The following is a 15,934-nucleotide window of genomic DNA, read 5'->3' on the forward strand; positions in this document are numbered from 1 at the left end:
GGCCTAACCTAAGGCTGCTGAGATTCCCCTGACTGAAACCAGGCCAACAAAGGCCAGCTCGGGGATTCTGCAAGTCACTGACAAAGGAAGGACTCAGCAGCACTCCCCCAACGCCCTGCCGACCTGCCTCAGAGCCAGCGTACTCTGCCTCCTGAGCTCACCTCCTGCTCTGCCTCAAAATCCCCCATATCACGGGGCCCCTTGAGGCTCCCTGCTGCTCCTCCAGCACAGCTGCCTCATCCTGCCTCTGTGCCATTATTCTTCATACTTGGGGATGCCCAAAGCTTCTTCCATATCCCTCCACTCTCCTCCTCAAATTCTCCATCTTGCATTATTCACCCTCTGAAAACCATCGTCATGGCACTAGCTGGACTTCTCCTATCTGTTCTATCAAACTAAGGCCCTCAGTTTGACTTTCAGTCATCTACCAGCCCAGCCTTCTCCTTACTCCTGGCATACAGCAGCCCATCTAAAACAGGTTCCTTAGTTATCTCCAGAGCCTGCTTACCTCTCTCAAATAGGCTATTTCCCTGCCAGCCTGCCCCTCCCGTCCTCCAGGCAGCCTTCCCTGACTACCTCGGTCCTGTTAGGGGCACACAGTTCACCATTTAGTTGTTCCTAATGAGTCTTGCCACCTTTTTTCATGTCCCCAGATAGCCTATTCTAGGATGGAGCCCACAGGAGATGCTGGTGGGTAGACGGGCGCTCCTAAATGACTCCATGAATTTTCCCTTTTAATAGCCACCTGTCTCCTTCTGAGTTCAGGAACTGACTCAGGCTTGGCCTGTTTGGAGAGCAGTTAACTTGCCTTTCTGGGCTCCCATTCAGCTCCCATCTCCATCCCTCCCCGGGTGGAACAAGGTGGGGGCTGAAGCAGCTCACAGACACCAGGCAGGTTGAATGTCAAATGCACTTTATTGGGCCCCTGAGGCTTCAAATGCTGTTCTCACCAAGCCTGGGGCACCCCCTCCCAACACCTCCAGCTGCACAGGAAGCGGGGTGGGTGGAGGGAGTACATGGAACAGCTCGTTGTCCTACTCCAAAGGGTCTTGGGTGATGCTGGGCCACAGCTGCTTGCCTCTCCCGCTGTAGCTCCAATCCCACCTCCAGCAGCTAGACCTTCCTCAGGGTAGGGAAGTGGGGTTGCCTGGGCTTTCAGCACAGAAAGCTTGCTTCAAACCAGCCACCTGTTCCTGCTTAAAATAGGGCAAGGGGCCATGTACAAAACTCTACCAGGGCAGCAGCCTGCTCTTGTCAGTGGAGGGTTAGGAAGACCCTGGGAGCCCGGCTGGTCCTTTCCGTCAGGCCCAGGGAGCCGGTGGTTGAAATAGTGAGAGTCAGTCAGCTGAAGCTAGAGGGGAGCACTGGATGGCTAGGTGGGGAAGCTGGTCCAGTTGGGTGCCCCCTCTGCCCCAGCCATGGGTCACCAGTCCCGTTCAGCTGGTTCTCGGTAGGGGAGGCCTAAGAGCCTGAAGACATCCTTCTCGGTGGGGGTGGGAAGCACTCGGCCAGACCCCACCCTGAGGCCTCGGGTGTCTCGTACCACAGCTGTGCTGAGGGCGTGCTCCGACAAGCTCATGCCCTTGGTCTTGGCCAGAGCCCGCATGGAGCGGTTGAAGTGGGCAGAGCCAGTGAAGTAGAGCAGGGCACAGGCAAACTCGCTGTAGGGCACAACGATGATGTCCAGTCTTCGGTGCCGCCGCCCTGGGCCCGGGAGCTGGCATACACCCAAGTACTTCTGCTGCTGGCCATTCTCCTCCTGGCTCACCAGGTCATCCGTCAGGAACCCTGGCTCAACATGGAAAGGCTGCTGGGAGGGCCAGGAGCCAGGCCCTGGGCCATCCTGACCTCCCAGGTCTCTCCTGATCATCTCAGGTCCTCTAATCCCAGCCACCCATTTACTTGCTGGGTGCCCTTGCCCTCTCTGGGCTTGTCTCCTGACCTATAAAATGTGCATAGAAATTCCTCCCATCCCCCAGTATCACAGAAAGATCAGATGAGACACTCAACCCACAGGTGGTACTGAGCACCTCTGTGTGGTGTGGGGGCTGTTTCATCTCTTCCCTGAAATGGCTCTGGACACAAGGTGGGATTCTCACAAGCAACCTTCCCTGCTTCCTGCCTAGAGATTACAACTTTGAGGCTTTCCCTCCAGGGGGCCGCCCAGCCCTGCCCTGCCCCCTGCCAACCTGCTCACCCGGAGATGAAGCTTACTATACCTCGCTGCCGAAGGCTGTCAAGGAGGCGACTAAAGATGCCCTGGTGAGACCGGCCATCCGGGTGAGTGAGCAGCACGTCTACATCACCACAGGTTGCCCTCCCCCGTCGGTAGGAACCACATGCTACACACAGCAGCCCAGGGTTGAAGGCCTGAGCTGATTCCCGGACCTGAGAAAGAACAGTGAGGGGGTGAGGGGCTGTGGGCCTCAAGCCCTGCAAGGAGTTCCTCTCCCGTGGAGGCACAAGAGCCTTCCATGACTCAGGAGCCCACACTTCTAGCTTACGCCCCAAGCCAATCCTTGGATGCGAGATAAAAGCCTGAAGGAACGAGACCCAGGGAACAGGCCAGAGATGACCCTGGGGAGCAGCAGTTCTCTAGCTTCACTAGGACAGAAGAAAACACTCAGACCACAGGAGGCAGCCTAAGGAGAGATAAGAAGATGGCACTCTGATTCTGAGGGAAAGCACTACCGTTCCCTCTAGAGCACTTCCAGAACAGAGAGAAACACCTTCTCTTGGCCCCTTCACCAACCTATGTGCTATTCTGTGAAACTCCACTTACAAAAAAAGGCCAAGTGGCCAGAAGCCCTCAGCCAGGTCTTCACAGCCCCAGGTATCTATGGTTGTGGAGCTAAAGGCAGAGCATGTAAGTTGGGGCTTGAGGCATCAACAGGTGGCCAGCAGAGTGCCCGGACAAGCCTAGGGGAAAAATGGGGCCCAGAAATATAACTACAGCTGCAACAAGGAAAGGAAAGGAAAGAAAGCAAAGAGGAAGGCGATTCTGAGCCGACATCCTTGGGGAGGGAGCTGTGACAGAGGGCACTGACAGCTGAAGGGCCATCCCTCACTGAGGGGGATAAGGCCATTAGCCTCCACTCCAGAGACACCGAGCCCTTTCATATGCAGATGACATCCACGCCTCCACCCTAGGACATTGAGATTTCTGGGGCCCCAGATACTTTCAGCCAAGACACCTCAATTCTCCAGACAGGCTCTCAGGCTCGTCCCTTCATTCCTTCTTGAGCCTCCCAAGAGGATAGGAGGAGGCCTACGATGAGTAATCCCATCAACAACTACTAAGGCTGGAGCCCTTCAATAATGGGAGTGGGTCAGATGGGCAGGGGGGCTGGAGGCTCACTGGGGCATTCTCCTTGCCTAGACACCATGGCTGACTGACACTGTCATCACTAGCACCAAGGCCTGCTGACAGGTGAGCAACGGGGCACGTTCAGACATGCTGCACCAGCCTCAGGGTCCCGTGGCATGGAATCCTACCCTATCAGAAGTCCTACCCTATCAGAATCCTAGACCAAAGCAAACCCTGCTGTGAGCAAACCCTGCCCACAGCAACCAGCTCCTAATCCTAATGCCAACTGAACAAGTGATACACTTAACCATGAATGTACCCTAGTCTCTCTCTAATCTAGGTTTTATATGAACTTGATTCCTAACCCAACTCTAAATCAAACCCTAATCTTGGCCTTATTTCTAGGACAACCACAATCCTTAACTAAAAGCATCTAACACTAAGAAAACCTTACTTCTAATTCAGGCCTAACCTTAACTTGCCTCTTGATCTAGCTTTCCTCTAACCACAAACCTAATCCTTTGGCGCTGTGCTTCTTCACCAACCCTAACTCAAATTCTAAACCAGCTTCAGGTGGGCTTCAGAAGGCCAATATATCTGGAAAGAGATATAAAACTTTGTAAATTTATACAATTTTTGGAGAGAAAGAGTCCATAGTTTTTACCAGGTTATCAAAGAAGTTTGTGAATCAATAAACGTTAAGAACCTCTGCCCTGATCCATCCTAACCCAGCCAGTTCAAACCCCAATATTTTCAAGTAGTTCTGACTATAATCTATCTAAAATCTAGCCCTATCATGAACCCAGTCCTAACATCATTCTAGTATCTAAGCCAGTGCTTACTCTGCCTGACCACTGAGAACCCTAATCCAGGGAGTCGGTGTTGCAGCCCTTCCCTACCAAAGCCACCATCCCTCCTCTGGGCACACAGCTTCCTCTGCCTGATTGATGCCCCAGTTGAGGGATCAGGAGTTCTTGGCTTTGAGCCAGGCGCTGACCTTATGGCAGTGCCTGGCTCTCCTCACTACTCTGGGACACCTGCTTACTGTCTGCTCAATCTCTGCAGCCTCCTCCCTGGGCATGCGTTCCAGAAAGTCATCATAATGCTTCAAGCCGATGGCCTGCTGGGCAGTCAGGGAGGCCTGGTTACGGATGTCTTCTAAGCTCCGGAAACCCTGGAGAAAGATGTCAGGTGGGGGAACTATGAGAACCCAGGATCAATGAAGAGGCAGTGAATGAACACACACATAAGACTTATATCACCCCAGAATCCAAGTAAGACCTGAGGCAGGACCAACTCCAGGAGCAGTTGGGTCTGTAATCAGTGAGAACTGGGAAAAGCGGAGGGCATAGAAGACATGCCCCAATCTAGGTCAGCCACGACCTTAAAATACTGGTTCACGATTCCATCAGTCTGGAGGTGATTTTGAGCATGGCCAGGTTTTGGAACCACTACTCTTAATACTCAGCCCTGAGGCCTAGTCTCTTCAGAAAGAGACCCCCCTTGCTGCTCTGAGGGTAGAGGAACATGCTCCTTGTCTCTGTCTACACCAAGACTATTGCCTCAAGTATACCAAGCAACAGGGCAGGATAGGAGAGGAGTCTACATGAGCCCAGGACTCATTGAAAAATGGTCTCCCTATAGTCTGGGTTCATTCCCATAAAATACAGGGTAAGAGAACTATGTGTCAGGAGCTCTGAGACACAGCAAGACTGAAGTGGGGGCTGGGACAAGGTATGACCTGATGGTACCACATCTGAGCAGTCTTGGTTCCAGCTCCCCAAATGTTGGAGAAGAGCTCCAACACAGGCACGCTATCGCTGATATGGTCCAGCTTCCGCAGATGTCCACTCTCCAGGATCTCTACAATCTTCTCAGCCATCCGCTTCCCAATCCCAGGGATACTGCAGGCTTCCTAGAGGTGGGGGAGGTAGAGGAAGGAAAGAAGAGGGAGAAGATGGGAGAGGTAGAGCCAGCAAGTGGGGAAGCTGACTCCTTTAGTAGATGTCTGAGTAAAAGCCAGCCTGGCTGCTTAGCAACTGATGGCTATGTAAAGCTTGGGCACAACTGAAGATGAGAAGTTTGGATGGAATGGGTTGGTTAACTTGTCTTTGGGTTCCCAGAGGGATGGAGATCAGCACAGAAGGTAGAGAAAAGGCAATAATGATGATACTATTCACCAACATCATCACAATAGTGAACGCTAACAGTTACTGAGGACTCACTGTGTATCATGTCCTGCACTACAGGGATCACCTCATTTAGTCCTCACATAACACTGAATTTGTTACTATTCTTAGTCTCTTTTTACTGATGAAGAAACAGACACAGAAGTTTCAAGTAACTTGCCTAAAGTCATACAATTAGTGAACGATGGAAACCAGAATTCAAACTTTGGATTGTTGGCCTCCAGAGTCCAGTAAACATTTTTTAAAAACTTTTTGTTATGGAAAAAATTCCAAAATAGAACAGTGTAACAAACCCCCAAGTACCCATCACCCAGCTTCCAGAATTATCAAGATTTTGCCAATCTGCTTTAATCAAGCTCTCCATGTTTTACTTTTGTGCAAGTCTCAGACATCATAAAATCTTACCCACTCCACCTGATCCCCATTTGTGACTGGTGCCTCCACCAATCTCTAGCCAGTATACCCTGCCCTGGCCCCCAAGTACCTGGTAGGAGGTGACAGGCTTGTGGAAGCTCTTGAGGGCATTGATGGCTTTAGCATAGCCCAGGGCCCTCCACTTGTCTCCCTGAACACTGTAGGCTTTGGCCAGCACTTCCAGCTTCTCTGTGATGTGGGGGTTATGGTTGGTCGCCTTCTGGGTTGAAGGTTGTGCACAGACCCACTTTCCCAAGCCCTCAGGGGCTGGGCTAGGCTCACCATCTCCCTCAAGGGGTGTGGGGTAGCAGCCACTGATCAGGGCTTCCAGATCAGCGGCGCTAACCTGGGTCTCTTCCCCATCACTGGTTTCATCGTCAGAGCTGGGCTAGAGGTAGGGAAGGAGAAGAGACAATAAATACATGCCCCCCACGAATACTCCTCAAAGGTGGGGATTGAGTCTCCTGAACCCAAGAATGAGGCTGAGTCTTCCACATCAGACTTGGGTCTCCTTAAATTTGGGGCTGTGTTCCATTTCACTTTCCTGGTCCCAGCCCTAGGATGCCCAGTGGCATGTGGTAGATATAGCCTGGGCAATGCAGGAGTAATAAGTGCTGGGAAGAGCTAAATGGCTTCACAATAAAGAGAGCCCTCGTCTCTCAGGGGCCCTGGATTTTCTGAACAACCACCAGGTTCTTCCTGCTTCTGTGTTCTAGTTCCCAGGGAAAGGGAGCTATGGTGGCTCCTGACCTGGGCTTGGGTGCTTGAGGCTTCTTCTGCCCTCTGGGGAGGAGATACAGGTCTGGTGGGAGGAGGGGGAGGAGAAAGAGCTGTCTTGAGCAGACCCTCATGGGTTCCAGGAGGAGGAAAAGAGTCTTGGTCTGCCTTACTGAGCTGTGGTTGGTCCAGGTACCTGCAGGGATGGTGATGGGAGGTTAAGATACCAAAAGTCTCACCCTTTCTCTGCTCCCAATCCTTCCCTACTCTGAAATCTTGGTTTTCTCATGTGTTCAATTAAGACAATAGAGTTATTTTTAATAACCCAAGGAAAGAACTTGAGATGCTGCTAGAAAACATTTGGGGAAAAGACTAGAACCAGCCCACCTGTTGGGGATGAAGATGCTGAATCCTGCCGTGTCCACCAGCCTTCTCTCCTGCAGGCACAAGCTCAGCCAGGCTGACTTTACCAGCTGGGCACCTGGAGGCAGCTGGGGCAGTCTAAGGAGGCGGAGGGCTCGCTCACAGTCCATGCTTTCATCCACCACAATATGAGTGACCCCAGAGGCCTGGGCAGGGCATATCTGGCCACCATACTGGACAATCTGCTTCTCAAAGAGTTCTGCTCGGGCTCGCCCAATGCCAGTGGGCACAACGTGGGCCCTCAAGGAGCTCAGCCACTCTGTAGAGGGGACATCCAGATGCCTACGGTCATAACTTTCAGATATGATCTGATAAATCCTTTACCCCAAAACAATAATTTTCCTTCCATCCAGCCTGTCTTCTGGGAATTCCACCATCGCATACGGTTAATTTCTTCATGGGCCATCTCTTGATGTAAGGGGCAAAGATTTTGATATGTCCTGTTCCTTCATGTAAACTAGAACAGTATCTAGCACATTACAGGCATCCTGTAAATTACTGTTTGATCATTTATTCTTTCAACAAATATTAACCTACCATGTACAAGGCACACACATGTTGCCATTATAGGCCTCACAGTGTAATAGATTCTCCCCTCTCACTCGATGTAAGTTTCTGCCATCTATTTGTCTATTTGGCTGCAAAAAGGCTTATATAACTCTGGGGATCTGATAAGGATATCTGATCCTCTTCCACTCCCAACTTCAGGCAACCTCCTGGAGAGCAAAGGATTTTGTTGGTCATTTCAGCAGGAATCAGGGAATATTTTCTGATTGATAGAGACCTCAGAGTACGGTAGAAGATAACACAGCAAGCAGCCTGTCAAAGACTGGGGACCAAGCCTAGTGCAAGACAGGTACAAACCAACCTACAGGCCCTGGGCAGGCAATGTCACCTCTAAACTAATATCTGACTCTGGCCATGAACAATGTAGGAAGTCTGAAGGTTCAAGCATATGAGGGTTCTGAGATTGGGTCCACTTACCTCCTGTTCCTTCTCCGTCTTCCCTCTTAGGAATCTTTGCAAGTGCTTTTGATGATGGATTGGCCTGAATTTTCTTTCGCTTGGGAAATGCCTTCAAGATGCCCCTGGGGTCCATTGAGGTATGGCTAGATCCTGGCCTTTCTGTCTGAGGGTTGATCAGGGTAGCTGTCATGTGGAAACCTTTAACTGAGGTTTCCCAACCCCTCTGCTTACGGAGGTGGGGTCTCCACTTACCAGGCCTTGGGGGCAGTAGCCCAGTTTCCCAAGATCTCCCAAAACCCAACTGAACTTTAGTGGTTTAGCCTAGCTCTACACTCATCAGCCTTTCAAAGTCAAAGTATTGGGCAAAATGAGGGGTAGAACGGGACTACTAGGGGTACTTTTGAGGGGTACGAAACGATATCATTCCTTAGAAGGATTTCTCTAAAGATTTGGTGCAGTGTCTGCCCTCCTGCATCCCAAAGGGCTTTATCAAAAGGGTATGCCAGGCTAGGCAATGTAGCTACATCTTTAGGAAGGACTTAGGTTCCCAAGAAGGGTGGAGACTGGGGGTGAATCTGCACATAAACTCCACGTAATCTTTCTCTACCCTCATCACAGACCCGCAGAGGAAAATCTGGGGGGTGAAGGAAGTTCGGGAGGCAGGGAGAACGCCCTGCACCTGCCCTGGTCGCAGGCCTCTCGTGGGGTTGTTCAGCCCTGCAGCTGTGGGGAGATGGGGCACTGCTGCAGCAGGTGTGGGGCGCCTTCCGGGACTGGGGGAGTCTCGGCCTCGCAGCTGGGGGTGGAGAAGACTACAGCAGGTGTGAGGTACCCGCCTGCATACGCAGCTGGCGCGTGCTCAGCACTCCCAGCTGAGAGCCAGGGGAAGGCTGGCGTGTCCAGACCCTGCCCAGAGGAACACTTCCCCACTCCCCGAATCCCGAGTAAGGTCAACTTCAAGCCCAGCTGGCCAACCGGTCGGTGGGAAAGAGTAAACCCCTATTTACTTACCACGGCAGCCAATGAGGGCGGATGAAAGGCGTGAGTAGGAAAGGGGCGGGCAAATGACCAGAACAGTTTCCGGGTCAGCAGGAAGTGACCCTGGACAAGACGGTAGCCATGGCAGCGGCCGGGCGCGCGGCTGGGCGGAGGGAAGATGGCGGTGACAGGCTGGTTGGAGAGTCTGCGGGCGGCCGAGAAGACCGCGCTGCTGCAGGACGGTAACTCAAGGCCCCCCGCGAGCTCCCTCGTCCTTTTCCCCGGGGTCCGGCCCTCCGCGCTAGCGCGTCCGAGAAGGGCCTCAGAACTTGGGACGGCAGAGCTGGAGGGGTTGCGCCGCCACCCAAGTCAGGTCCTGCATTTGCAGATGAGGAAACTGAGGCACAGAGAGATAACAAGACTGGAACACGCGTCTCTGGACACCCCCTAGTTTCCTGTATACCACCTTGCTCCGCACGGAGTTTTGTTGCTAATAAATAATACGTAATTCCTTTCACATTCGTAATGTCATTTGCTCCTCACAGCTGTCCCGAGAAGCTGTTAATTTTCCAATTCATTTTACAGAAGAGGAAACCGAAATCCAAAAGTTTTAGACTAGCCAGTCTTCCCCCAACCAGTCAGTGGTACAGCTGCACCTTGACTTGGGATCCCATGAGCCTCACTCTGGGAGTTCTCTTGCTGGAGGCAGCCTGATGTTATGGAGAAGCGGGAGACCTGGGCTCTACTTAACGATTCTGCCATTAATTCACCCGGGGCTCTCCTGTCGGCCCATTTACTTGTTTGGACTTCACTTTCCTCATCTGTAAAATGAGCTGAATGGGCTACCTGTTATCCCTGAGGTCCTTTCCAGCTGTAATATTGTTTGGAAGTGAACCTCTAAATGTTCCCTGAGTCTTTAGGGGAGACGGAGCGAAGCCGGGCTGTACCTGGAAGAGATGGGCAAGGGTGTGGAGCCGACTTTCTCTCACCCTGGGATTGGCCGGTGTAGGTCCCCCTGTGGTTCAAGGTCACTTCTTGGACCCACCTGGCAGCCAGAATGAATTAGGTCTGAATTCCTGTAGCCTTTAGGATAAGTTAGGGACTCACATCCGCAGGCAGAGGCCAATCAGGGAAGCATGGAAATTAACATCAGCTGCTCATTCGCTCATTCATTCACGCAGCATTTAGGCAGGGTTTTACTATGTGCCAAGCTGTGTACTAGAGCAGATAGAAAAAGAAATGTCTCGGGAGTTCACAGAGTGGTCATGTAAATAAATAAGAGTGTGTGTTAAATAGAGGTTGGAATCTTTTATAAAATACTATGAGAGCACAAAGGTGGAAATGATCATCTCTTTGAAGGAAGACCTGACAGAAAAGGTGATGTTTCTGGGTCCTAAAGAATTAATAAGTGTCTGCTAGGTGCAGAAGAAAGGATGGCTATTCCAGGAAGAATGACTCGTGTAAAGGCATGGAAGTGTGACAGTGTATGGCTGATTACTAAGGAAATACAAAACATTTTGTGAGGCTGACACATTCACCCAGTCAGTCATAAGAACCCCTTACACTGTGTCAAGTATTAGGTGCTAGGATACAAGGGTGAATAAAAAGGTCTCTTTTTTCAAGGAACAATGAGGAGAAATGCTGGGAAATGAAGAGAGACTGCAGATACATTTGAGTATGTTGTGATAGGTCTCCTGTATCAAGCTAAGTATTTTGAATATTACTTCATAGGACAGTGGTTTTTGTTTTTATTGTTAAAAAATACAGAACATAGAATTTACCATTTTAACCATGTTAAGTGTACGGTTAAGTACACTGTGGCATTAAGTACATTCACATGGTTGTGCAACCACTTGCTTATCCATCTCCAGAAATTTTTTATATTCTTTACCTGAAACTCTATAGTCATTAAACACTAACTCTCCATTCCCCCTAACCCCAGCCCCTGGCAATCACCATTCTACATTCTGTCTTTATGAATTTGATTACTGTAGGAACATCATACAGTCTCAAAAAGAAAAGTCATACTATATTTGTCCTTTTGTGACTGGCTTATTTAGCATAATGTCTTCAGAGTTTATCCATATTGTCATATGTGTCGAAACTTCTTTTCTTTTTAAGGCTGAATAATATTCCATTGTATAATGTCTATCTGTTGATGGACATTTGGGTTGCTTCCACTTTTTTTAGCTATTATGAATAATACTGCTATGAACATGGGTGTACAAATATCTATTCAAGTCCCTGCTTTTACTTTCTTTGGTCAGAAGACAGTGTTTAAAAAAATATTTCATCAGCCAAGATTTTTAAAGTTTTTTTTTGTTAGCATCATAAAATAGTGTTGTTAGTTTACTTTTTCAAGCAAAAAAAGAAAAAAAGACAAACCAATGTTAAATATATAGATACACCTTGTCAAATCTCTCCTGTAGACTTACCCTCCTGATGTGCGTGGGAGTGGGTGGGCAGGTGATGTTACCTCCTTCCCACTAAGAATCACTGCTATTGGTAATGAGAACCCAATACACTATATTTTTTTCAAAAAATGACTTATGTTCATTGTGGAAACGTGAAAAATAAATAAATACCCATAATCCTACCATCCAGAGATAATTATAACTTACATTTTCATGCATAAACTTCTATATTTTTCATGCATATATACTCACAAATATATATATTTTTTCTTTTAATAAAATTTCATAATAATATACTTTAAAAACTTATATCCACATATATAACATGTGTATAAGAATAAAGTATAGATGAATATATAATCTTTGAGTAAGGGAGGATATTCTAAGCACAACTTCTGGGTAGTAACCACAAAGGAAACAACAGTCGACTATATAAAAATTAAACACTTGTTTGGGAAAACTCACTTTAAACAAAGTTAACAGGCAATTGAAACTATTTACAACATATATGATACATGGTTAACATATACAAAGCTTAATTAGATTAGTAAGAAAGGCTAAGGCCTAAACAGGTAATTCACTAGAAAGTAAAATAAGCTAAGGCCTAAACAGGTAATTCACTAGAAAGTAAAATAGGCTAAGGCCTAAACAGGTAATTCACTAGAAAGTAAAATAGGCTAAGGCCTAAACAGGTAATTCACTAGAAACATGATCAATAAACCCTTGGAACAGTGTCAACCTTACAAATATTTAAAGCCATACAAATTATCCTAGTATGGTTATTAGAGCATGGGCTTCAGCCTCAAGTCAGTTTAAGCCTGGGGCTGTCATTTCCTAGCTTTACGACCTTGGACAAGTACATGATTTTTAAGCTTCAATTTTCCTCATTTATAAAATACAAGTAATGGGGGCTCATAGGATTATTGTGAGAATTAAATGCAATAAAACATGTAAAGTGCCTGGCCAATAGTAAGCACTGCATCCTGCCTGGACTCAAGACTGGACTCCAGGGGGAAAAGAGGGTCAGGCCAGACATACCCTCAGCCACTCACAGGCAACACCTTGTACCCTACTCCTGACAGGAAAACCCCTTCCAGCTCTTCGAGCCATCCAAAGGATTAAGAATAGTATCACTTAGGGGCCTGCTGAGGGGCATGCAAATTTGAGAGTGAGTTTCCCCAGAACATATATAAGGAATGACTCAAGGGAATTGTGTCCTAGGGGAGTAAATTGTACAGAAAAAAATGACTTAGTAGATCAGATACATTTCCAAGTTTGGGCTAGTGGCACCTTAGCTGGCTAAGACCTTGAGGCTCTTGTTCATTAAATTTATGTTGGGCCTACCTGCTGGGCATTAGTGCTCTGCTATTTGAGCTAGATTCTAAAGGGCGAGGAAGAGCCCAACAGATGAAGAGAAGTATGGAGTTATTGCTGGTAGAAGAAACAGCAGAGCAAAGACACGTTCAGAGAAAGCTTCGGATAGTGAGTCCCACAACATGTCTTAAAGTAATGGTGGGCAAGTAGTTGGGAGACTCTGGGAGGGTTTTTCAATACACTCAAGACTATTGGTATTTTCCATGTAGACCCCTTGATCTGCAGGGTTGCAAAGCAAGAGGAGGCTTGCGGGTAAGGCACTCTCTGCTTTGTGCATAGGGAGAAGAAAGGTGCACTATTTGTTTCCAGATGGGAAGGAAATGGCTGAAGAATATGATGAGAAGACGAGTGAACTACTTGGTAAGTGACAGGGACTCCCAGGAGGCCCTTAGGAACACTTGGGGGCAACACTCCTAGCCTGAGGCTTGACGGAGGAGCCTACCACCAAATGTGAGAGCTAGAGAACACTGAGGCCCTTGAGGCAAGATTGTTCTTGAGAATAATCTGAGGTCAGGGCTGAACACCAGAGGTGGAATAGGAGTACATTTGACTAGTAAACCCCACTCCACCCCCAGACAATTGAGAGAGTGGGTAATTCTTCTAAGATGGGAATGGGGGTATAGAGAAACTTTACAAAGAAGGTGGAATTGAAAGTGAGCCTTGTAGTGGTAAGGGCAGTTTTCACTGCAGTTTTTTTGCTTGTTTTTTGTTTTGTTTTTCGAAGCCACATTAGGAACAGGTAAACATCAGAGGCAGCAGATTCTGACCTTGACTGAGAGGCAGCACTATGAAATATAAACCTCATCTTGGAGAATGTCTGAATTAAAGAGAGTAGGGGGTAGAAATGGTGATTTTGCAGCATTGTCATTTGCATTCCTGCAGGTTTTTTCTTTTAAGAATAGGCCCTAGCTTGGATTTCTGGGAATTCTTTGATTTGTCCATTTTCTGTTCCCAGGTCTGCACATCAGCATTAACTGACTTCCCAGAACTAGGTGGCTCGTTCTCTGACCCAGGGCTTGAGGCTGTCAGCAATGGGAGTTGATCTCTTTATTAAGTTCTACCTAAAATGCTAAGACCGATGATGGAATCATGGACTGGGTTATTTTCTTGCCATTATTCTTAACTTTAATTTGTTCTTGGGTCTGATCGACAGGTAGTATTGGTGAGGGAATTTCTTTTTCCGTTTTTCTGACAGCTCATAAATGTCTGGAACCGACAACACGGATTACACTGGTTTGCATTCTCTTAGTCTCCAGTCTTAAAATTTGTGTCCTGCGCATGTTCAGTCACAGAGTGAAGTGTTGATCCCTCCTTATTATGAGCTGCTTGGGCTCCAGTCCCAATTGGTTTAGTCTGGTGCTATTAAAAATCTTGATGTGTTTAGCATATGACACTGATTTGGTGGAAACCAATACAGTAGTAATATCCTCACAATGCACTGTAATTTATAGCGCTCCCAGGGGGTGACAGCCTTGGAATGCCTAACAGGGGCAAGCTTATGAAAGCAGAGGTCACGTGGGCTAACCACCACCATCACCAGGCTAGAGACTAGCTGCAGCTCCTCTCCCCCAGCCCCCGGCATCACCTCTCTTTTCCACACAGAGCAAATCAAACAGCTATAGCTGTCGCAACTATAAACACAAACAAAGCCCAGGACTCTTAGCTGTGCTTGGACATGAAATTAAAATGAAAAAGTCCAAGTTCCTTCATTTGTAGCATCCCACATTAACCTGTTACTTCTCTTGGCAGGTGGGGAATAGTTCATAGGAGAACATTGTTTGGCTAAAGTTGACCTAATAATTATATTTATACTGTAACTTTAATTGGGCACTATCTTAAGTGCTTTATCTGAATTATCTCATTTAATCATACTCATCATGATCCTATAAGGTAGGTACTATTGTTCCCATTTTACAGTTAAAGCAAAGAAACAAACAAACAACCCTGGAAGCTCCAAGAAGTTAAGTACCTTATTCAGAACCACATAGCTGGTTAGTTTCTGAGCTAGGATTGAAACCTAAGTCTGTCTGATTAAGAACCTGTGCTTTCATCCACAACAACATGTTTTTGGGAGTTGAGAATGTTTATTCCTGCTTTCTTTTCTTCTCACTAAATTTTGCTCTTCCCAGTATGACCTGAGTTAGGGGCTGGTGGGAGCAGGCCAGGGATGGGCAGAGAGGAACACCCCACTTGAACTACCAGGCCCTTTGAACAGATGACTCTTTTCTTACCCATTTTAACCACCACACCCCACTCCCACGAGCTGCCCTTGCAAAATAGTGTTCATTATGAACTTTTCTTGTTTTCTTTTAATGTCTTATTTTTCAATTACAGTTGACAATATTATATTAATTTGTATACAATTTGTATACAATCAAGTATACAACATAGTGATTAGATATTTATAAAACTTAAGAATAAATCTAGTAAATAAGAATAAATCACCCCAATAAATCTAGTACCCATCTGACACCATACATAGTTATTACAATATTATTGACAGTATTCCCTATGCTGTACTTTACATCCCCATGACTGTTTGCAACTACCAATTTGTACTTCTTAATCCCTTCCCCTTTTTCACCCATCCCCCCAATGCCCCTCCCACCTGGGAACCATCAAAATGTTCTCTGTATCTATGAGTTCATTTCTGTTTTGTTTGTTCATTTGTTTTGTTTTTTAGATTCCACATGCAAGTAAAATCATGTGGTATTTGTCTTTCTCTGTCTGACTTATTTCACTCAGCATAATACCCTCTAGGTCCATCCATGTTATTGCAGATGGCAAAATTTTATTCTTTTCTATGGCTGAGTAATATTCCATTGTATTGTGTACCATATCGTCTTTATCTAATTGCCTATTGGTGGATGCTAAGGTTGCTTCCGTATCATGGCTATTGTAAAAAATGCTGCAATAACATATGGATGGATGTATGTCTTTTTGAATTAGTGTTTTCGGCTCTTTCAGATAAATACCCAGAAGTGAGATTACTGAGTCCTTCTTTGTCTCTTGTTATAGCCTTTGTTTTAAAGTCTATTATGTCTGGTATAAGTATTGCTACCCCAGCTTTTTGTTATTGTTGTTTCCATTTTTATGAAATATCTTTTTCCACCCCTTTGCTTTCATTCTGTGTGTGTCTTTTGATCTGAAAT

At 47.1% G+C, this 15,934-nt stretch overlaps 2 protein-coding genes across 8 annotated transcripts in view; one reads left to right on the forward strand and one right to left on the reverse strand.

Moving 5' to 3' along the window:
- Positions 1 to 896: 896 nt before the first annotated feature.
- On the reverse strand, positions 897 to 9,140 carry POLL (DNA polymerase lambda). 6 transcript variants are annotated; one of them, XM_011378878.2, is made up of 9 exons: positions 9,028 to 9,140; positions 8,035 to 8,179; positions 7,015 to 7,309; positions 6,661 to 6,823; positions 5,981 to 6,298; positions 5,049 to 5,222; positions 4,353 to 4,481; positions 2,220 to 2,388; positions 897 to 1,788 (listed from the first exon to the last, which is right to left on the reverse strand). In XM_011378878.2, the coding sequence occupies exons 2-9, from the start codon at positions 8,147 to 8,149 to the stop codon at positions 1,424 to 1,426; spliced, it is 1,728 nt and encodes a 575-aa protein (XP_011377180.1). In that variant the 5' UTR covers positions 8,150 to 8,179; positions 9,028 to 9,140; the 3' UTR covers positions 897 to 1,423. The 6 variants fall into 6 exon arrangements, with proteins under 6 accessions (XP_011377180.1, XP_011377182.1, XP_023378317.1 ...); XM_011378880.2 differs by having other exon boundaries at positions 8,035 to 8,199; positions 9,028 to 9,139; XM_023522549.1 differs by having other exon boundaries at positions 8,035 to 8,175; positions 9,028 to 9,137.
- Positions 9,130 to 15,934, forward strand: part of DPCD (deleted in primary ciliary dyskinesia homolog (mouse)) — a 20,223-nt gene continuing 13,418 nt past the window's right edge. Inside the window, exons 1-2 of one of the 2 annotated variants that reach the window (XM_011378875.2) lie at positions 9,130 to 9,236; positions 13,062 to 13,142. In XM_011378875.2, coding sequence (XP_011377177.1) covers positions 9,173 to 9,236; positions 13,062 to 13,142 — 145 coding nt within the window. In that variant the 5' untranslated portion in view covers positions 9,130 to 9,172. The remainder of the gene's footprint in view (positions 9,237 to 13,061; positions 13,143 to 15,934) is intronic. The other variant, XM_011378876.2, reaches the window with a different exon arrangement.

This window comes from Pteropus vampyrus, unplaced genomic scaffold, assembly GCF_000151845.1.
Source record: "Pteropus vampyrus isolate Shadow unplaced genomic scaffold, Pvam_2.0 Scaffold348, whole genome shotgun sequence".
NCBI classification, from domain to species: Eukaryota; Metazoa; Chordata; class Mammalia; order Chiroptera; family Pteropodidae; genus Pteropus; species Pteropus vampyrus.